The 23399-nt window shown below is 36.2% G+C and overlaps 1 protein-coding gene across 3 annotated transcripts in view; it reads right to left on the bottom strand.

Moving 5' to 3' along the window:
* The window catches only part of SLCO1A2 (solute carrier organic anion transporter family member 1A2), a 57607-nt gene that overhangs the window by 1750 nt on the left and 32458 nt on the right, over positions 1–23399 (bottom strand). For 2 of the 3 annotated variants that reach the window (XM_047743087.1, XM_047743086.1), the window contains exons 13-14: positions 12785–12849; positions 12126–12243 (exon numbers count right to left, since the gene is read on the bottom strand). In XM_047743087.1, the coding sequence (XP_047599043.1) occupies positions 12126–12243; positions 12785–12849 (183 nt within the window). Of the gene's footprint in view, positions 1–12121; positions 12244–12784; positions 12850–23399 lie in introns of those variants that run through there. The other variant, XM_047743088.1, reaches the window with a different exon arrangement.

Below are 23399 nucleotides of genomic sequence, written 5' to 3'. Positions count from 1 at the left end.
AGAATCTGGACTTGGTGCCTTTGGAGAATGGGAATTTTCAACTGATTCATGTTTTTAAATAGCTATGAAAATATTCATGTTTTCTATGTATTTACAGTAAAATTTTATAAGGTATACTCACCTAGAACACTCTCTATTTAATGTTTCCAAATTGCTGTATCTATCTTTTTATATTATTCATAGTGTTTATTTGTGTCTCCTCTCTGTTTGCCTTCCCAGATAACTGTTATTATTATTATATTTTAATCTTTTCAAAAAACAGTGTTTCACTTTTTTATGACCTCTATGGTGTGTAGTCTATTAATTTCACCATCTTTTAATTTCCTCTTTTTACTTCTAAAATATTCTTATGAAACACTTCAAAAATATAGACAAAATAAACTAACTAATATGTTTGTACTTACCACCCAGGTTTTCAAAATGATTAAATTTTACCATTTTTGTTTCAGGCCAATTCAAAAGAAAATATTAATACATTAAAATCCCATGTGTGGCCCTATGATATTATCTTCTAGCCCTTCCTTGATGTAAGACTATGTTGAATGTTATGGATTTTCTTTCTTGTTTATTTTTATAGTTTTACAAGGTATATATTAATAAAATATATAATTTATATATTTTTACATTTTAAATAATTGGCATATGCTATACATTTTATTTTGAAAATTTCTGTTAGCCCCTCATTTTAAAATTATGCTCATATGCACAGTTCTACAGTTCTACTTTTTTTTTTTTGCAGCACATTTCAATTTGTGAACATGCCACAATTTATTAATCCAGGTCTCTATTGGACACTTGTATTATTTAACTTTTTTCTAATATCAACAATACTGCAATAAAACTTTTATATGTCTCCTTGTGTACGTGAACAAGAGTTTCTCTAAAATATGTCTCAGGGTTGTAGAGTACACAACTTAGTAGATATTGTCCAAAAGTTTTCTTCATTAGTTTTTATTCACTACCAACATTCCTCATTATCTACAGTGTCTTCTATTTTAAAGAAATTTAAAAATTTATAGTCACATTTGCCCATTTCTTGCTATGTGGTTTGTGTTTTTGACTCAAACCCAAAGTAATAAGGATCAGAGATATTAAGCTCTATTGTTGCTGGTATTGGTCTAATTGTTATTTCTTTGTAAGCCATCTATTTATTTCATAACAGGTTCTTTCTATTTATCTTGAAAGTTTGTAATTTTACTCTAGTATGTCCATTTATATTCTATCCTATTCAGAATTCATCTTTGATATGAAAATTCATGTCTCAAATACCAGGAAATTCTAAGCCATTAATTCTTATATCTGACACTTCCTCCATTCTCTTCCTAGAATTTTTTTTTTTTAGGTGTATACTTTGTTAGTTGATCTTTAATATTATTTAAGCATTCATTTTTGTTGAATCAGTTTAGGTTATTGATTTACATTCTGGATAATTATTTTTTTCAGTTCGCCAATTCTCATTTTAATTAGGTAGGCTTGAAATTTGTTACATACTTAGAATTCCTTTTATTATCTCAATGCTATACATTTATTCTTTAGTATTTCCAAGAGTTCTTTTGGCATTCTCCTTTCTGCTTGATTTTTCTTATAATTTGTTATTCATTTTTAATGGACATTATGTCATTTATTTACAATTTTTAAACCTATTGTACTGGTTAAGCATACTTATTTTAAAGTCTTTGTCAGATTATATAATTTAATTTTTTTATTTTTTCAGCATAACAGTATTCATTATTTTTGCACCACACCCAGTGCTCCATGCAATCCGTGCCCTTGACAATACCCACCACCTGGTGCCCCCAACCTCCCACCCCCCACCCCTTCAGAATTCTCAGATCGTTTTTCAGAGTCCATAGTCTCTCATGGTTCACCTCCCCTTCCAATTTCCCTCAACTCCCTTCTCCTCTCCATCTCCCCTTGTCCTCCATGCTATTTGTTATGCTCCACAAATAAGTGAAACCATATGATAATTGACTCTCTCTGCTTGACTTATTTCACTCAGCATAATCTCTTCCAGTCCCGTCCATGTTGCTACAAAACTTGGGTATTCATCCTTTCTTTTTTCTTTCTTTTTTTTTTTTACAGCTTTATAAACATATATTTTTATCCCCAGGGGTACAGGTCTGTGAATCGCCAGGTTTACACACTTCACAGCACTCACCATAGCACATACCCTCCCCAATATCCATAACCCCACCCCCCTCTCCCAACCCCCTCCCCCCATCAACCCTCAGTTTGTTTTGTGAGATTAAGAGTCACTTATGGTTTGTCTCCCTCCCAATCCCATCTTGTTTCATTTACTCTTCTCCTACCCCCTCAACCCCCCATGTTGCATCTCCTCTCCCTCATATCAGGGAGATCATATGATAGTTGTCTTTCTCCGATTGACTTATTTCGCTAAGCATGATACCCTCTAGTTCCATCCACGTCGTCGCAAATGGCAAGATTTCATTTCTTTTGATGGCTGCATAGTATTCCATTGTGTATATATACCACATCTTCTTTATCCATTCGTCTGTAGATGGACATCTAGGTTCTTTCCATAGTTTGGCTATTGTAGACATTGCTGCTATAAACATTCAGGTGCACGTGCCCCTTCGGATCACTGCGTTTGTATCTTTAGGGTAAATACCCAGCAGTGCAATTGCAGGGTCATAGGGTAGTTCTATTTTCAACATTTTGAGGAACCTCCATGCTGTTTTCCAGAGTGGTTGCACCAGCTTGCATTCCCACCAACAGTGTAGGAGGGTTCCCCTTTCTCCGCATCCTCGGCAGCATCTGTCATTTCCTGACTTGTTCATTTTAGCCATTCTGACTGGTGTGAGGTGATATCTCATGGTGGTTTTGATTTGTATTTCCCTGATGCCGAGTGATATGGAGCACTTTTTCATGTGTCTGTTGGCCATCTGGATGTCTTCTTTGCAGAAATGTCTGTTCATGTCCTCTGCCCATTTCTTGATTGGATTATTTGTTCTTTGGGTGTTGAGTTTGCTAAGTTCTTTATAGATTTTGGACACTAGCCCTTTATCTGATATGTCATTTGCAAATATCTTCTCCCATTCTGTCAGTTGTCTTTTGGTTTTGTTCACTGTTTCCTTTGCTGTGCAAAAGCTTTTGATCTTGATAAAATCCCAATAGTTCATTTTTGCCCTTGCCTTTGGTGATGTTCCTAGGAAGATATTGCTGCGGCTGAGGTCGAAGAGGTTGCTGCCTGTGTTCTCCTCGAGGATTTTGATGGATTCCGTTCTCACACTGAGATCCTTCATCCATTTTGAGTCTATTTTCGTGTGTGGTGTAAGGAAATGATCCAATTTCATTCTTCTGCATGTGGCTGTCCAATTTTCCCAACACCATTTATTGAAGAGGCTGTCTTTTTTCCATTGGACATTCTTTCCTGCTTTGTCGAAGATGAGTTGACCATAGAGTTGAGGGTCCATTTCTGGGCTCTCTATTCTGTTCCATTGATCTATGTGTCTGTTTTTGTGCCAGTACCATGCTGTCTTGATAATGACAGCTTTGTAATAGTGCTTGAAGTCCAGAATTGTGATGCCACCAACTTTGGCTTTCTTTTTCAATATTCCTTTGGCTATTCGAGGTCTTTTCTGGTTCCATATAAATTTTAGGATTATTTGTTCCATTTCTTTGAAAAAAATGGATGGTACTTTGATAGGAATTGCATTAAATGTGTAGATTGCTTTAGGTAGCCTAGACATCTTCACAATATTTATTCTTCCAATCCAGGAGCATGGAATATTTTTCCATTTCTTTGTGTCTTCCTCAATTTCTTTCATGAGTACTTTATAGTTTTCTGTGTATAGATTCTTAGTCTCTTTGGTTAGGTTTATTCCTAGGTATCTTATAGTTTTGGGTGCAATTGTAAATGGGATGGACTCCTTAATTTCTCTTTCTTCTGTCCTGTTGTTGGTGTAGAGAAATGCAACTGATTTATGTGCATTGATTTTATATCCTGACACTTTACTGAATTCCTGTACAAGTTCCAGCAGTTTTGGAGTGGAGTCTTTTGGGTTTTCCACATATAGTATCATATCATCTGCAAAGAGTGATAGTTTGACTTCTTCTTTGCCGATTTGGATGCCTTTAATTTCCTTTTGTTGTCTGATTGCTGAGGCTAGGACTTCTAGTACTATGTTGAATAGCAGTGGTGATAACGGACATCCCTGCCGTGTTCCTGACCTTAGCGGAAAAGCTTTCAGTTTTTCTCCATTGAGAATGATATTTGCGGTGGGTTTGTCATAGATGGCTTTGATAATATTGAGGTATGTGCCGTCTATCCCTACACTTTGAAGAGTTTTGATCAGGAAGGGATGCTGTACTTTGTCAAATGCTTTTTCAGCATCTATGGAGAGTATCATATGGTTCTTGTTCTTTCTTTTATTAATGTGTTGTATCACATTGATTGATTTGCAGATGTTGAACCAACCTTGCAGCCCTGGAATAAATCCCACTTGGTCGTGGTGAATAATCCTTTTAATGTACTGTTGAATCCTATTGGCTAGTAATTTGGTGAGAATTTTTGCATCTGTGTTCATCAAGGATATTGGTCTGTAGTACTCTTTTTTGTTGGGATCCTTGTCTGGTTTTGGGATCAAGGTGATGCTGGCCTCATAAAATGAGTTTGGAAGTTTTCCTTCTATTTCTATTTTTTGGAACAGTTTCAGGAGAATAGGAATTAGTTCTTCTTTAAATGTTTCGTAGAATTCCCCCGGGAAGCCATCTGGCCCTGGGCTTTTGTTTGTTTGGAGATTTTTGATGACTGTTTCAATCTCCTTACTGGTTATGGGTCTGTTCAGGCTTTCTATTTCTTCCTGGTTCAGTTGTGGTAGTTTATATGTCTCTAGGAATGCATCCATTTCTTCCAGATTGTCAAATTTGTTGGCGTAGAGTTGCTCATAGTATGTTCTTATAATTGTCTGTATTTCTTTGGTGTTCGTTGTGATCTCTCCTCTTTCATTCATGATTTTATTTATTTGGGTCCTTTCTCTTTTCTTTTTGATAAGTCTGGCCAGGGGTTTATCAATCTTATTAATTCTTTCAAAGAACCAGCTCCTAGTTTCGTTGATTTGTTCTATTATTTTTTTGATTTCTATTTCATTGATTTCTGCTCTGATCTTTATGATTTCTCTTCTCCTGCTGGGTTTAGGGTTTCTTTCTTGTTCTTTCTCCAGCTCTTTTAGGTGTAGGGTTAGGTTGTGTACCTGAGACCTTTCTTGTTTCTTGAGAAAGGCTTGTACCGCTATATATTTTCCTCTCAGGACTGCCTTTGTTGTGTCCCACAGATTCTGAACCGTTGTGTTTTCATTATCATTTGTTTCCATAAATTTTTTCAATTCTTCTTTAATTTCCTGGCTGACCCATTCATTCTTTAGAAGGATGCTGTTTAGTCTCCATGTATTTGGGTTCTTTCCAAATTTCCTCTTGTTATTGAGTTCTAGCTTCAGAGCATTGTGGTCTGAAAATATGCAGGGAATGATCCCAATCTTTTGATACCGGTTGAGACTTGATTTAGGACCAAGAATGTGATCTATTCTGGAGAATGTTCCATGTGCACTAGAGAAGAATGTGTATTCTGTTGCTTTGGGATGAAATGTTCTGAATATATCTGTGATGTCCATCTGGTCCAGTGTGTCATTTAAGGCCTTGATTTCCTTGTTGATCTTTTGCTTGGATGATCTGTCCATTTCAGTGAGGGGAGTGTTAAAATCCCCTACTATGATTGTTTCTTGTCGATGTATTTCTTTGATTTTGTTATTAATTGGTTTCTATAGTTGGCTGCTCCCACGTTAGGGGCATAGATATTTAAAATTGTTAGATCTTCTTGTTGGACAGTTCCTTTGAGTATGATATAGTGTCCTTCCTCATCTCTTATTATAGTCTTTGGCTTAAAATCTAATTGATCTGATATAAGGATTGCCACTCCTGCTTTCTTCTGATGTCCATTAGCATGGTAAATTCTTTTCCACCCCCTCACTTTAAATCTGGAGGTGTCTTCGGGCTTAAGATGAGTTTCTTGTAGGCAACATATAGATGGGTTTTGTTTTTTGATCCATTCTGATACCCTGTGTCTTTTGATTGGGGCATTTAGCCCATTAACATTCAGGGTAAGTATTGAGAGATATGAATTTAGTGTCGTTGTATTGCCTGTAAGGTGACTGTTATTGTATATTGTCTCTGTTTCTTTCTGATCTACTACTTTGAGGGTCTCTCTTTGCTTAGAGGACCCCTTTCAATATTTCCTGTAGAGCTGGTTTGGTATTTGCAAATTCTTTCAGTTTTTGTTTGTCCTGGAAGCTTTTAATCTCTCCTTCTATTTTCAATGATAGCCTAGCTGGATATAGTATTCTTGTCTGTATGTCTTTCTCATTTAGTACTCTGAATATATCATGCCAGCTCTTTCTGGCCTGCCTGGTCTCTGTGGATAAGTCTGCTGCCAATCTAATATTTTTACCATTGTACGTTACAGACTTCTTTTCCCGGGCTGCTTTCAGGATCTTTTCTTTTTCACTAAGACTTGTAAATTTTACTATTAGGTGCCGGGGTGTGGACCTATTCTTATTGATTTTGAGGGGGGTTCTCTGAACCTCCTGGATTTTGATGCTTGTTCCCTTTGCCATATTGGGGAAATTCTCTCCAATAATTCTCTCCAACATACCTTCTGCTCCCCTCTCTGTTTCCTCTTCTTCTGGAATCCCAATTATTCTACTGTTGTTTCGTCTTATGGTGTCACTTATCTCTCGAATTCTCCCCTCGTGGTCCAGTAGCTGTTTTTCCCTCTTTTGCTCAGCTTCTTTATTCTCTGTCATTTGGTCTTCTATATCGCTAATTCTTTCTTCTGCCTCATTTATCCTAGCAATGAGAGCCTCCATTTTCGCTTGCACCTCATTAATAGCTTTTTTGATTTCAACTTGGTTAGATTTTAGTTCTTTTATTTCTCCAGAAAGGGCTTTTATATCTCCCGTGAGGGTTGCTTTAATATCTTCCATGCCTTTTTCAAGCCCGGCTAGAACCTTGAGAATCGTCATTCTGAACTCTATATCTGACATATTACCAATGTCTGTATTGATTAGGTCCCTAGCCTTTGGTACTACCTCTTGTTCTTTTTTTTTGTTGTGAATTTTTCTGCCTTGTCATTTTGTCCAGATAAGAGTTTATGAAGGAGCAAGTAAAATACTAAAAGGGTGGCAACAACCCCAGGAAAATATGCTTTAGCCAAATCAGAAGAGATCCCAAATTGTGAGGGGGGAGAAAGGGGATAAAACGGGGTTCAAAAAGAAAAAAAAAAAACTATTTAAAAAAAGAAAGCCGATAAAGAAAAAATATAAAAAGAGGGAAATATATATATATATATATATATATATATATATATATATATTAGATAAACTATTTAAAAAACGTTAAAAAAGAAAACGGTAAAAGTTAAAAAAATTTAGCAGAAGAAGTGAAAAAGAAAAAAAAATTGAAAAAGAAAAAAAAATTTAAATTAACTGCAAGGCTAAAAAATCATGGGGAGAAAGCCATGAGTTCCGTGCTTTGCTTTCTTCTCCTTGGAATTCCGCCACTCTCCTTGGTATTGAAACTGTACTCCTTGGTAGGTGAACTTGGTCCTGGCTGGGTTTCCCGTTGATCTTCTGGGGGAGGGGCTTGTTGTAGTGATTCTCAAGCGTCTTTGCCCCAGGCGGAGTTGCACCGCCCTTACCCGGGGCCGCGCTGAGTAATCCGCTTGGGTTTGCTTTTGGGAGCTTTTGTTCCCTGAGCACATTCCGTCGAGTCCGGAGGTCGGGAATGAAGATAGCGGCCTCCCGGTCTCCGGCCCGGAGGAGCCGAGAGCCCGGGGCCCCACTCCTCAGTGCGCCCTCAGAGAACAGCGCCCAATGACTCCCGTCACCCTTGTCTCAGGCCGCGCTCCGAGCTGACCGAGTCTGCGACTGGTTCAGGGCAACCCCGAGCTGAGAGTCACTCCTCGGCTCTGTCTCTGTAGCTGGCTTCCCCGCTCCAATACCGGTAAGCTCTGTGACACTCAGACACCCCCGATCCTTCTGCGACCCTGCGGGACCTGAGGCCGCGCTGACCCCGCCTGGGCTTCACCCCAGTTAAGCCTCTGGAGCGATGTCCCTCAGTGGAACAGACTTTTAAAAGTCCTGATTTTGCTCCGTTGCTCCGTTGCTCTGCTGCTCGCCGGGAGCCGGCCCCTCCCCCTGCGGTCTATCTTCCCGTCGCTTTGGATTCACTTTTCCGCCAGTCCTACCTTTCAGATAGTGGTTGATTTTCCGTTTCTAGAATTGCTGTTCTTCTTCTCTTCAATCTCCCGTTGGATTTGTAGGTGTTTGCAATCTTTAGATAAGCTATTTAGCTGATCTCCGCTACCCGAAGTAGTCTCAGCCTGCTACTTCTCCGCCATCTTGACTCCTCTCTCCAGATTATATAATTTAAAACAGATTAAATTATATTAAATTTAATCTGGAATGAAGCCATGTTTCATCTGATAATTTATGTGCATTTTTTTTTTACCATTAGATTTGTTCATGTGTTTTTAAGTTTTAGCTGGCAAAACTAAACAATTTTGAGTATTTTGTTGTTGCTGCTGACCGTTCTGGTGTTCTTTCACTATATTTATTCTTCCAAAATCTCTTTTACAAAGAGGTTTGTACTAGTTTCCTAGGGCTGCCATAACAAAGCACCACAAACTTGATGGCTTAAAACAAAGTTATTCTTTCACAATTCTGAAGGCTTGAAATTGGAGGTCAAGGTGTTGGCAGGGCCAGGCTTCCTCTGCAGGCTCCAGGAAAGAACCCCTTCCTTGACTCTTCTTAGCTGCTGGTAATTACCAGCAAACCTTAGCATCCCTTGGTTTGTAGATGCAACCCTGAAATGTCTACCTCTGTCTCCACGGTATTCTTCATGTGTATCTGTGCCCTTGTGCCTCCTTTCCTCTTCTTATAAGGACCCTGATGATTGGAATTAGGACCCACTCTAACCCATATGACCTCATTTTAATTTCACTAATTCAAAGACTTATTTCCAAATAAAATCATATACTGAGACTATGGGTAGATGTGAAATTTTGAGGGACACTACTCAGCTCAATCCAAGGGTGTTGAACACCACCTCATGGATTACAACATTGAATCTGGATCTAATCTCTTGACTCTTGAAGAACTTTATTTTCTCTGAAGCCGATCATCCAGAAACCACTGTCCATTTCTAGGTTTAGAGGCTTTGCATTCAACCTTTGTGCTCAGCTCTATTTAAGCCTTTATGTTTCTGTTCAGTTTCTAGTTCAGAAAAACTGAATGTCCAGAATGATGTTTACATTATCTTTGAAACCAGATATATCCCTTTAGAATTAAAAAGATATATTGTATCTATTGTTCTTATTTGAAACAGGAAATATATCAATACATAACTTAATGAATTATTTATCAAATTTTTTTACTTTATTTGAACTTGCATTGTCCTTTTTCTAAATTCTGAGTTCACTAATTTCCAGTCTTTTTTAAAAACATGTATACATTCGGGGCTCCTGGGTAGCTCACTGGGTTAAAGCCTCTGCCTTCGGCTCAGGTCATGATCCCAGAGTCCTGGGATCGAGCCCTGTGGGATCGAGCCCCGCATAGGGCTCTCTGCTCAGCAGGGAGCCTGCTTCCTTCCTCTCTCTCTCTGCCTGCCTCCCTGCCTACTTGTGGTCTCTGTCTGTCAAATAAATAAATAAAATCTTAAAAAAAAATGTATACATTCAAATTTCTAAATAAACTTTTGAGTACTGGTTTAGCCTTGTCCCAGAGGTTTTCCTATTCAATGATTTCACTGACATAGAATTTTTATTCCTTCATTATTTTTTATAAATTATTTATTCTTTAACCTATAAGTAATTTCATATGTGAGATTTTGGTAACATTTTATCATAGATTTCTAATTGCATTGCATTATGGGCAGAAAATAGTGGTTACATGGTTTCAACACTTTTTTTTTTAACTTTGTGGCATTAGACTTAGTTGTAATAAATGTTTATTATTGGCTGGAGAAAATATATATTCCATTGGTTGAGCTTTTTAAAAATTGATATATATCTACTAGATGACTCTTGTACAGTTTGGTGGTTCACACTTTTCTCTATCCTAAATAATTTTTGTCTATATTTTCTATTCACTTGTTGGGAACGTTTGTTGAAATTTTCCATTCTGATTTATATTTCTTCCTGTAATTTTGTGAGCTTTTTGTTTTATATGTTTGAGATTAAGTTGATAGATATATATGGGCTGATTACTGGTATATATTATTGATAAAGTGTTACTTTTATGATGTAATATCCTTCTTTAACTCTATTAATCTTTTTCACTTTTTAAAAATTTTTCATTTTTTTAAAGTAGGCTCCACACCCAGCATGGAACCCAATTCAGGGCTTGAATTCATGACCCTGAGATAAAGACCTGAGCCAAAATCAAGAGTTGGATCCTTAACCAACAGAACCACCCAGGTTCCCCAATCCTTTTCACTTTAAATTCTATTTTGTCTCAGACTCATTAATATAACCACAGGAGTTTGATTTAATACCTGCCTGGTATATCTTTCTGACCTTTATCTTGAACATTCCTCACACTATATTTTTTAGGTTGTGTCTTGTAAATAACATATAGCTAGAATTTTGAAAACACTGAAACTCACGTGAAAGTCACTATCTTTTAAGAAGCAAGTTCATTTGCTTTACATTTATTGTTAAATCTGATATATTTAGGTTTATTTTTTCAACTTATTTTGTATGCTTTTATTTTCCTATTTCTTAGTTTCATTGAATTTTCCTTAATCCTTTCCTTCCTTTCTAAGTAGCTTAGAATAAATGTAAGTGGCTATCCTTATATCCTTATATTTTTGGTAAAATTTAATCAGTACTTTTGTTCTTAAAAACTACAAAAGATTTCTAGATTTTACCTGGATTTTGAGCTAACAAGTTAGCCTGCCACAGTTGCATGGATGCTGATTCAAGATACAAGACTTCCAGGTCAGAGACACAGGACTTTTTTACTCATAGTACAATAATCAACAAAAGCTGCAAATTCAGGTTGGTTTTCCTTAACCTTCAAGTCCGAAAGGAATCACACAGTGAGAGACCTACGTGGATTTTGTGCACACAGTAGGTTTGGATCATGGCTAAGGATCCCTAAGTTAAGGAAATCCCATTCTTTTAAGTGGGCTACAAGCAAATCTGCCAACCTTTGCCCTAGAGAGAGTTAATATTTTTATCATCTTAGACAGCAAACTCTGTCCTATAGAAAATAAACTTCACTTATATCTTCCAAGGTCATTTATTACTCAAACATCCTTGAGAAGATAGTCCACAGCAGAAGCCTCTGCTAACAAGATATGCAGAAATGTAAAAGAGACCCATGGAGAACTGTCTACCAACAATGCCCACCTCCTATTTCTAAGCAATATTAACATCTAGTGAATTTTCTCATGAGTGCACTTTATCAGCTACTCTAATTAACCTCACAGAGTTTGGTACCAAATATAATTATTTTGTCTGAAATAGCATTTAATTAAGGCTGCTATCAACAGGAATCCTGGCAGCAGGCTTAGGCCAATCTACATTAGGGGCCCTTGGGGTTTCTCAACTGTGAAGCAAACACATGCTCTGCATAGTTTGTGCCTGGGACCACCTCCACTCTACCCCTGCAGAGCTTCAGGGGAACAGAGAACTGATGAAAACATGAGGCTCATGCTGTCTGCACCCTACACAGTTCTTCACATAGATCCTTTTACTAATCAACGAAGACCTTAGAGAGTTTTAAAGAATGCTACATTGTTTTTTAGTAAATGAAAACATTTTCGAACTGCCCTGTCAAGAAAAATTAATACAAATTTAACAGTTCAGGTCTCCAAGTGAAAAAGAAATATGAAAATAGAGCAAAATGGAAGTGTTTGTTAAAAAACACATTAATATTATTTTGAGTTTTTTTTTAAATCAGACTCATAATAACAAAAGAATATATATTCTGGAAACACAACCAAAAGTAATCTAGTATCTGACAAAGAAAATGTTACACATGAATGGTACTATTTTATGTACAGCCTGTGCCTAGAAAGCAATTCTCCAAAAAATTTATTATCTTTACCTGAAGTTGGTAGAATCATATATCCTGCATGCCCCTGACTCACCACATTTCAAAATTCCCCAATGTAAACATGTGGAATCCACTAAAGCTCCAAAATATATAGGTGCAGGAATTCCAGCTACAATTGAAGAGAGGAGAAGGAAAAATCCATCAACAGGGAAAGAATTAAGGCACATTATTTTGTTTGGAAACATTTTAATTTTCTCTATTTGTAGAACAAATAAAGTTTAACAAAATATGAATAGAATGTTCTGTTTTATTTTTAGAAATTAGAAAGTACTTTTATTATAAAGTTTTCTAAATTATAAAAGATAAGTAATATATAAATGCAGCATAAAATTATTACATTGAATTAATGATTCTTTATATTTTTTTCTGCAGTGTTTTGAACCGATCATGTGTATATTTTACTTCAACAATGCATTTTTGTTCATTTGATTTTCAAATCTTCTAATAGATGAAAAATAGAATTAAGTTCAGATAGATCTTTTTCAAGTAAAAGGGGGAGGTTCTCCATGTCTTATTGTACCACATTCTCATATAAATTACAAAGTGCTGCAAGCAGAAGAGATATTTGCTAGACTATTACTCTGGGAGACTGATTTCATTTACTTAGTATTTAATAATGGTCTGATGCGGGAAAAAATAATGATTTTTACCAAATACTCTTGTGCAAAATGTATGTAACCCCACACCAAGAGACTTCTCTTCAGGCTTGATGCACCTAAAAAAATAAGTAAATACACAAATAAAATAGAAGTAGAGATTTAAACACTGTCATAGTTTTTTTTTTTTTTTTAAACTCTTTGTATGCTGGTAACACACTGGGCACTAGAATATTGTTTTGCATGCTCAGGTCTTGGTTATTCAAGAATAATTATCCAGTATATAGCCTACAGAGGACCTCTACTTCTAGTCCTTGGCATTTTACCCATCATTTTTTGCTCATTCACTTGATAACTCATTCAGAGTTATCAAAGAAGAAAATATTTCATATCAATTTCTCGCCAATATCCACTTATTGACATGGCAGTTCTTTATTAAACCTTCAGACTAAAAACAAAACAATGCAACCCTCACTGTATTTAAGTCATTTGTATTGACAAAATACAGAAAAGCCAAGAATTTGTATAAGTAAATGGAAGGCAGAAAAAAGCAGAAATAAAAATTTTCAAAGGAATATAACAAAGAAATCCAAAGTAAACATATTTTATGTGATTTGGTACTGTTTCGAGTCACACAGATCTCTCCATTTTCTCCAAAAATTCCACCACTTTTGCACCTTTGCCTGAAATTCCTATATGTAGAAATGGAGACTATAATTCCCCAGTGGCTCTTTTTGTGTCCCACTCACTCCAGCATCAACATGGCTAACTCCCCAAAGAATTCACTTAGAGAAGTCCACTGCATTCCCTTCCCTTCCCTGATTAACACAAAGCTGAGAAAATAAAATCTGCTTTCTTCACAAAGGCATATAATACATTTTAACCAAAAATGTCATCTTATTGGCATTTTCTCAATGTAAGTATTTTACTAAATTTGAAAAATCTCATAGTTTGACCTAGACATTATCTTCCTGACATATAGGTTACTTAGACAACATCAGTGATTTATTCAGAAGGTAGTTAACAAAGCCAGGAGACCTAGCATGATCCCCTTAGTCCCACGGTTTCCATTTAATACAGAAAATAGGGCATTTAAATTTTATTGAATTTTTTTTCCTTCCCCTCTATCTCTAATATAGCCCTTAATGATCTCACAGAAGCATGAAATACTAATAACAAAGAAATCATTTAAACTATTATTTATTATATTATAAATTATAAATTTATAATTTAAATTATAAAATAATTTAAAATTATTTAAACTATGAATACATAGAACAGTTTAAACTGTTCTATGAATACAAGGAAAGCAGTGGCGTGGCAGAGGAGAAGGAGTTATTTTATTTTTATTTTATTTTTATTTTTAATTTATTTTTTTCACTACAAAATTACTTTAATTTGGAAATGTTCAAAAAAATAAGTTAATGAAATAGTCTGGTCATCTGGCTAATCAGTTCTACAAACTCCACACATGATATGAGCACATGTCGAGTTAGGGGAAACAAACACACATGCATATATACAAAATCAGAAAGATTAAAGACTCTTAAGTTCACAAATAAAAGCCCTTTAACAGGGCAAAACTCAACCGAACACTATAATCATTGATTTGTGTTGATAATAACGTAGTGTTATTGTAATCATTTTCACTGATTGGTGTTGGTAATTTCTAGAATTCAAGAATCAGAAAATTAGCATGCAAATCATGCAAAAATGCTGAGAGAAATTGAAATCATTCTTTAAACTGGCAGATAGCATTGATGTTGTGCCCCTTTACCATCAAGGTAGGAGATCCAGGGAAATTCCACAAAAATAGAGACAAACGTAAGTATATTAATAAAAACCTTGGGGTTAAATTCTACAATATTGTTCTGGCAAGAGATGGGGGAAGAAAATAGAGACATGAAGAGAACCTGATTAGGTACTTGTTTTATTAGGGGGTAGATACTAATACTAAAAAGTTTAGAAGTTGATAAGTAAAACATTAATGTAGTTAAGAATTTCAATAATCAGGTTTAACCATTTGAAAGATACAGCTTTCAAAGTAGTAACAGAACATCCAATATACACAGCAGTTCCCCCTTATCTGTGGTTTCACTTTCTGTGGTTTGAGTCACCCGCAGTCAAGAAGCAGATGGTCCACGGACTGGAAGATCAAAAGCAGCTGAAGGCTACAGTCCCTATATCACAGTGCCTATGTCATTCACCTCCTTTCATCTCATCATGTGGGCATTTTATCATCTCATATCATCACAGGAGGAAAAAGGGCGAGTACAGAGGCACTTGGGTGGCTCAGTTGGTTAACTGTCTGCCTTCAGGACAGGTCATTATCCCAGGATCCTGGGATTGAGCCCTGCATTGGGCTCCTTCCTCAGCTGGGAGCCTGCTTCTCCCTCTCCCTCTGCCTGCCGCTTCCCCCACTTGTGCTCTCTCTCTCTTTGTCAAATAAATAAAATCTAAAAAAAAAAAAAAGGGTGCATACAGCACAATGAGATATTATAATAGTGAGCAGACCACATGCACTTAACTTTCATTGTTACAATTATTCTATTTCATTATTAGTTATTTTATTGTTAATTTCTTGCTGTACCTAATTTATAAGTTAGATTTTATCACAATTATGTATATATAGGAAAAACAATTTGTGTAGGGTTTGGTACTATCCACTGTTTCAGGCATCCACTGGAGATCTTAAAATATATCCCTTGCAGATAAGGGGTTTCACTGTACAATGGAAAGCAAAAAAAGAAACAAAAAGAAAGTAAAATCAATAGAATGTATTAAGTAAAATAGTAAAAAGAGCTTTGCCACAATAATTATAAAAAAAAATAAATGGGTTAAGTGTACCAATTTTAGATGATAAAATCATACCTACAGATTATCTATGAAGCATAAAGGAAGATTGAAGACTGAAAATAAAGGGAAAGGAAAAGATGTAACAGGAACAGTGAACCAAAAGAAAGCTAGAACTGCAATTTTAATAAGAAACAAAGTATAATTCCTTGAAAGAAATAACTAAAAGATAAAGAGAATTAAGTGATGCTAATAATAGAAGTACAATGACCAAAAGCATATAATCCTATAATATAACCTCCAAATACTAAATTTAAAAAAAAAATGGGTGATGGGTATTAAGGAGGGCACATGTTGTGATGAGCACTGGGTGTTATATGCAACTAATGAATTGTTGAAATCTATATCAAAAACTAATGATGTACTATATGTTGGCTAACTGAACATAATTTTTTAAAAACTGACAGAATTATAGTAAGAAATACATCAGCAATATTTAGAGATTTGAACACCTATCTCTGAAAAACTGATGAATTACATTTACAAAATTTCAATAATAAAGTACTTTACTTCAAAAGATCTGAGAACTGTATACTCAAAATGCAGAAGTTACCTATTCTTTTCAGAAAAATGTGAAGTGTTCAAAAAATGCACTAGGCCCCAAAGAAAGCCTTGACATCTCACCTTCCCAACCTGTAATCTTTCAGATTATGTTCTCTGAACATAAAAATGAAATAACAATAATAAACGTATATCTATAGAAAGTTCTAATCAATATGAAAATTATATAACATGTTAATAAATAAGCTTTGGTCTGGTGGGGCAAATCATAACAGAAATTGTAAAATAGTTCAAAATAAACTTCAAAGAAAATATTAATTGAGGCATAAATAAGTAATAGTTGGGAGGAAATGTATAGTTTCATCTATAGTAGTCAAAATGAACAAATGATCTAAGTATTAAACTCAAATAGTTAGAAAAAGACAAACAGAACAAGCCTAAAAGAAAAAAAATTAAAAAGAGCAGAAATACATGAAATAAAGATTAACCAAATGAGAACTGATTCTTTAAAAGAAGAAAAATAAAACATATGTCTCTGGCAACAATGATCAAGAAAAAAATGATGAAGGAACAAAAAAGTACATAAGAAAAAAGAGTAAACCTTTCAGATATACCAGAGAATATCAGAATGATAAAAGAACATTATAAACACTTATTCACTAACAAGCATACAACAGGTGTAAGTAGAAATGGAAAATGTGAATAGGCACTAACATTGAAAAAATTGAAATAATAATCAAATATCACTGTCCAAATGAGCCCAAAGTATAAATATTTTTACAGGTGGATGTATGTAACTTTCAACAGACAGATATTTAATATAAGTAGTTCCAGAAATTAAAAAAAAGAAAATTTATAAATTCATTTTGTGGGATCTCAAGTGATTCTAAAGCAGAACAAGAATAAAAAAATAGTAGGTCTGTTTCACTTATCAAGATAGATATAACAATTTTAAATAAAGTATTGTTTAAACAAACCAAATCATATATAAAAATATAACATAAGTATGGTTTTCTCATCCATGCAATCACTTTAACATAAAAAAAAACTGTTTTATTTTACTACACTAAAAATACTGAGTAGAAAAATTATAGAATCATAGATGCAGAAAAATACAATTAATAAAGTTTTGTACCCATTTCATTATTAAAGACTTAGAAACTAGATGGAAACTATGTACTGAAAATCTACAGCAAGTATCATAATGGAAAAACTTATATGGTTTCCATTAAGATTAGAATACTCACTATCACCACTATCACTACAATCACCAGTATCATTTACATAATTTTGGAGGTTCAAGTTGATGATAAGAAAATTTAAAAAGCCTAAGATGTGTAAGGTTTAGAAGTGAAGAGATGTAACTCTTCACATTTGTACACCTTTCTATATAGAAAGCCTAACAAAATCAAAAAATTATTATAAGAAAAATTAAAAACTAAACTTTAAAAAATTAACAGTATCCCTCTAAATTAACAATAACCAACTAGAAAATATAAGAGAAAATAGGGCCACTTATAATCACAAATAAATACATACCAGTATGTATTCATACAAACATCCATATCCCTGTGTAGATATATGTGGATATGTATATGTTTATAATTGTGAATGATATAATCTTGTATATATGTATATATTTGGATATATGTGTGTGTATGGTATTTATAGAAGAAAGTTTAAATAAATGGAAAGATATTCACAGAAGATATTTCACAAAAATATGATGCCAAATTTTCTCCAGTTAATCTATGAGTCCACACAAACTCCATCAAAATTCCTATGTAAAGAGCCACGGAGGAGTCAAGATGGCGGAGAAGTAGCAGGCTGAGACTACTTCAGGTAGCGGGAGATCAGCTAAATAGCTTATCTAAAGATTGCAAACACCTATAAATCCAACAGGAGATTGAAGAGAAGAAGAACAGCAATTCCAGAAACAGAAAATCAACCACTTTCTGCAAGGTAGGACTGGCGGAGAAGTGAATCCAAAGCGACGGGAAGACAGACAGCGGGGGGAGGGGCTGGCTCCCGGCGAGCGGCGGAGCAACGGAGCACAAAATCAGGACTTTTAAAAGTCTGTTCCACTGAGGGACATCGCTCCAGAGGCTTAACTGGGGTGAAGCCCAGGCGGGGTCAGCGCGGCCTCAGGTCCCACAGGGTCACAGAAGGATCGGGGGTGTCTGAGTGTCGCAGAGCTTACCGGTATTAGAATGGGGAAGCTGGCTACAGAGACAGAGCCGAGGAGTGAGCTCTAAACTCGGGGTTACCTTGAACCGGTCGCAGGCTCGGTCAGCTCAGAGCGCGGCCGGAGGCCAGGGTGACGGGAGTCATTGGGCGCTGTTCTCTGAGGGCGCACTGAGAAGTGGGGCCCTGGGCTCTCGGCTCCTCCGGGCCGGAGACCGGAAGGCCACCATCTTCACTCCCGTCCTCCGGAACTCTACAGAAAGCGCTCAGGGAACAATGCTCCCAAAAGCAAACCCAGCAAACCCGAGCGGATTACTCAGCCCGGCCCCGGGTAAGGGCGGTGCAACTCCGCCTGGGGCAAAGACGCTTGAGAATCACTACAACAGGCCCCTCCCCCAGAAGATCAACGAGAAACCCAGCCAGGACCAAGTTCACCTACCAAGGAGTGCAGTTTCAATACCAAGGAGAGTGGCGGAATTCCAAGGAGAAGAAAGCAAAGCATGGAACTCATGGCTTTCTCCCCATGATTCTTTAGCCTTGCAGTTAATTTAATTTTTTTTCTCTTTTTCATTTTTTTTTCTCTTCTTCTGCTAAATTTTTTTAACTTTTACCGTTTTCTTTTTTTAACGTTTTTTAAATAGTTTATCTAATATATATATATTTTTTTTTCCTTTTTATATTTTTTATTGGCTTTCTTTTTTTAATAGTTTCTTTTTTTTTTCTTTTTTTTTTTCTTCTGAACCCCTTTTTATCCCCTTTCTCCCCCCTCACGATTTGGGATCTCTTCTGATTTGGCTAAAGCATATTTTCCTGGGGTTGTTGCCACCCTTTTAGTATTTTACTTGCTCCTTCATATACTCTTATCTGGACAAAATGACAAGGCAGAAAAATTCACAACAAAAAAAAGAACAGAAGCAGTACCAAAGGCTAGGGACCTAATCAATACAGACATTGGTAATATGTCAGATATAGAGTTCAGAATGATGATTCTCAAGGTTCTAGCTGGGCTTGAAAAAGGCATGGAAGATATTAAAGCAACCCTCACGGGAGATATAAAAGCCCTTTCTGGAGAAATAAAAGAACTAAAATCTAACCAAGTTGAAATCAAAATGCTATTAATGAGGTGCAAGCGAAAATGGAGGCTCTCATTGCTAGGATAAATGAGGCAGAAGAAGAATTAGCGATATAGAAGACCAAATGACAGAGAATAAAGAAGCTGAGCAAAAGAGGGAAAAACAGCTACTGGACCACGAGGGGAGAATTCGAGAGATAAGTGACACCATAAGACGAAACAACAGTAGAATAATTGGGATTCCAGAAGAAGAGGAAACAGAGAGGGGAGCAGAAGGTATGTTGGAGAGAATTATTGGAGAGAATTTCCCCAATATGGCAAAGGGAACAAGCATCAAAATCCAGGAGGTTCAGAGAACCCCCCCTCAAGATCAATAAGAATAGGTCCACATCCCGGCACCTAATAGTAAAATTTACAAGTCTTAGTGACAAAGAAAAGATCCTGAAAGCAGCCCGGGAAAAGAAGTCTGTAACGTACAATGGTAAAAATATTAGATTGGCAGCAGACTTATCCACAGAGACCTGGCAGGCCAGAAAGAGCTGGCATGATATATTCAGAGTACTAAATGAGAAAGACATACAGACAAGAATACTATATCCAGCTAGGCTATCATTGAAAATAGAAGGAGAGATTAAAAGCTTCCAGGACAAACAAAAACTGAAAGAATTTGCAAATACCAAACCAGCTCTACAGGAAATATTGAAAGGGGTCCTCTAAGCAAAGAGAGACCCTAAAAGTAGGAGATCAGAAAGAAACAGAGACAATATACAATAACAGTCACCTTACAGGCAATACAATGGCACTAAATTCATATCTCTCAATACTTACCCTGAATGTTAATGGGCTAAATGCCCCAATCAAAAGACACAGGGTATCAGAATGGATCAAAAAACAAAACCCATCTATATGTTGCCTACAAGAAACTCATCTTAAACCCGAAGACACCTCCAGATTTAAAGTGAGGGGGTGGAAAAGAATTTACCATGCTAATGGACATCAGAAGAAAGCAGGAGTGGCAATCCTTATATCAGATCAATTAGAATTTAAGCCAAAGACTATGATAAGAAATGAGGAAGGACACTATATCATACTCAAAGGAACTGTCCAACAAGAAGATCTAACAATTTTAAATATCTATGCCCCTAACGTGGGAGCAGCCAACTATAGAAACCAATTAATAACAAAATCAAAGAAACACATCGACAAGAAACAATCATAGTAGGGGATTTTAACACTCCCCTCACTGAAATGGACAGATCATCCAAGCAAAAGATCAACAAGGAAATCAAGGCCTTAAATGACACACTGGACCAGATGGACATCACAGATATATTCAGAACATTTCATCCCAAAGCAACAGAATACACATTCTTCTCTAGTGCACATGGTACATTCTCCAGAATAGATCACATTCTTGGTCCTAAATCAAGTCTCAACCGGTATCAAAAGATTGGGATCATTCCCTGCATATTTTCAGACCACAATGCTCTGAAGCTAGAACTCAATAACAAGAGGAAATTTGGAAAGAACCTAAATACATGGAGACTAAACTGCATCCTTCTAAAGAATGAATGGGTCAGCCAGGAAATTAAAGAAGAATTGAAAAAATGTATGGAAACAAATGATAATGAAAACACAATGGTTCAGAATCTGTGGGACACAACAAAGGCAGTCCTGAGAGGAAAATATATAGCGGTACAAGCCTTTCTCAAGAAACAAGAAAGGTCTCAGGTATACAACCTAACCCTACACCTAAAGGAGCTGGAGAAAGAACAAGAAAGAAACCCTAAACCCAGCAGGAGAAGAGAAATCATAAAGATCAGAGCAGAAATCAATGAAATAGAAACCAAAAAAAAAACAATAGAACAAATCAACGAAACTAGGAGCTTGTTCTTTGAAAGAATTAATAAGATTGATAAACCCCTGGCCAGACTTATCAAAAAGAAAAGAGAAAGGACCCAAATAAATAAAATCATGAATGAAAGAGGAGAGATCACAACGAACACCAAAGAAATACAGACAATTATAAGAACATACTTGAGCAACTCTACGCCAACAAATTTGACAATCTGGAAGAAATGGATGCATTCCTAGAGACATATAAACTACCACAACTGAACCAGGAAGAAATAGAAAGCCTGAACAGACCCATAACCAGTAAGGAGATTGAAACAGTCATCAAAAATCTCCAAACAAACAAAAGCCCAGGGCCAGATGGCTTCCCGGGGGAATTCTACCAAACATTTAAAGAAGAACTAATTCCTATTCTCCTGAAACTGTTCCAAAAAATAGAAATAGAAGGAAAACTTCCAAACTCATTTTATGAGGCCAGCATCACCTTGATCCCAAAACCAGACAAGGATCCCAATCAAAAAAGAGAACTACAGACCAATATCCTTGATGAACACAGATGCAAAAATTCTCACCAAAATACTAGCCAATAGGATTCAACAGTACATTAAAAGGATTATTCACCACGTCCAAGTGGGATTTATTCCAGGGCTGCAAGGCTGGTTCAACATCTGCAAATCAATCAATGTGATACAACACATTAATAAAAGAAAGAACAAGAACCATATGATACTCTCCATAGATGCTGAAAAAGCATTTGACAAAGTACAGCATCCCTTCCTGATCAAAACTCTTCAAAGTGTAGGGATAGACGGCACATACCTCAATATTATCAAAGCCATCTATGACAAACCCACCGCAAATATCATTCTCAATGGAGAAAAACTGAAAGCTTTTCCGCTAAGGTCAGGAACACGGCAGGGATGTCCGTTATCACCACTGCTATTCAACATAGTACTAGAAGTCCTAGCCTCAGCAATCAGACAACAAAAGGAAATTAAAGGCATCCAAATCGGCAAAGAAGAAGTCAAACTATCACTCTTCGCAGATGACATGATACTATATGTGGAAAACCCAAAAGACTCCACTCCAAAACTGCTAGAACTTGTACAGGAATTCAGTCAAGTGTCAGGATATAAAATCAATGCACAGAAATCAGTTGCATTTCTCTACACCAACAACAAGACAGAAGAAAGAGAAATTAAGGAGTCCATCCCATTTACAATTGCACCCAAAACTATAAGATACCTAGGAATAAACCTAACCAAAGAGACTAAGAATCTATACACAGAAAACTATAAAGTACTCATGAAAGAAATTGAGGAAGACACAAAGAAATGGAAAAATGTTCCATGCTCCTGGATTGGAAGAATAAATATTGTGAAGATGTCTATGCTACCTCAAGCAATCTACACATTTAATGCAATTCCTATCAAAGTACCATCCATTTTTTTCAAAGAAATGGAACAAATAATCCTAAAATTTATATGGAACCAGAAAAGACCTCGAATAGCCAAAGGAATATTGAAAAAGAAAGCCAAAGTTGGTGGCATCACAATTCCGGACTTCAAGCTCTATTACAAAGCTGTCATTATCAAGACAGCATGGTACTGGCACAAAAACAGACACATAGATCAATGGAACAGAGTAGAGAGCCCAGAAATGGACCCTCAACTCTATGGTCAACTCATCTTCGACAAAGCAGGAAAGAATGTCCAATGGAAAAAAGACAGCCTCTTCAATAAATGGTGTTGGGAAAATTGGACAGCCACATGCAGAAAAATGAAATTGGATCATTTCCTTACACCACACACGAAAATAGACTCAAAATGGATGAAGGACCTCAATGTGAGAAAGGAATCCATCAAAATCCTTGAGGAGAACACAGGCAGCTACCTCTTCGACCTCAGCCGCACCAACATCTTCCTAGGAACATCGCCAAAAGCAAGGGAAGCAAGGGCAAAAATGAACTATTGGGATTTTATCAAGATCAAAAGCTTTTGCACAGCAAAGGAAACAGTGAACAAAACCAAAAGACAACTGACAGAATGGGAGAAGATATTTGCAAATGACATATCAGATAAAGGGCTAGTGTCCAAAATCTATAAAGAACTTAGCAAACTCAACACCCAAAGAACAAATAATCCAATCAAGAAATGGGCAGAAGACATGAACAGACATTTCTGCAAAGAAGACATCCAGATGGCC

This window comes from Lutra lutra, chromosome 8 (genome assembly GCF_902655055.1).
Source record: "Lutra lutra chromosome 8, mLutLut1.2, whole genome shotgun sequence".
Classification (NCBI taxonomy): domain Eukaryota; kingdom Metazoa; phylum Chordata; class Mammalia; order Carnivora; family Mustelidae; genus Lutra; species Lutra lutra.
This window is presented reverse-complemented; position numbering and strand designations above follow the sequence as displayed.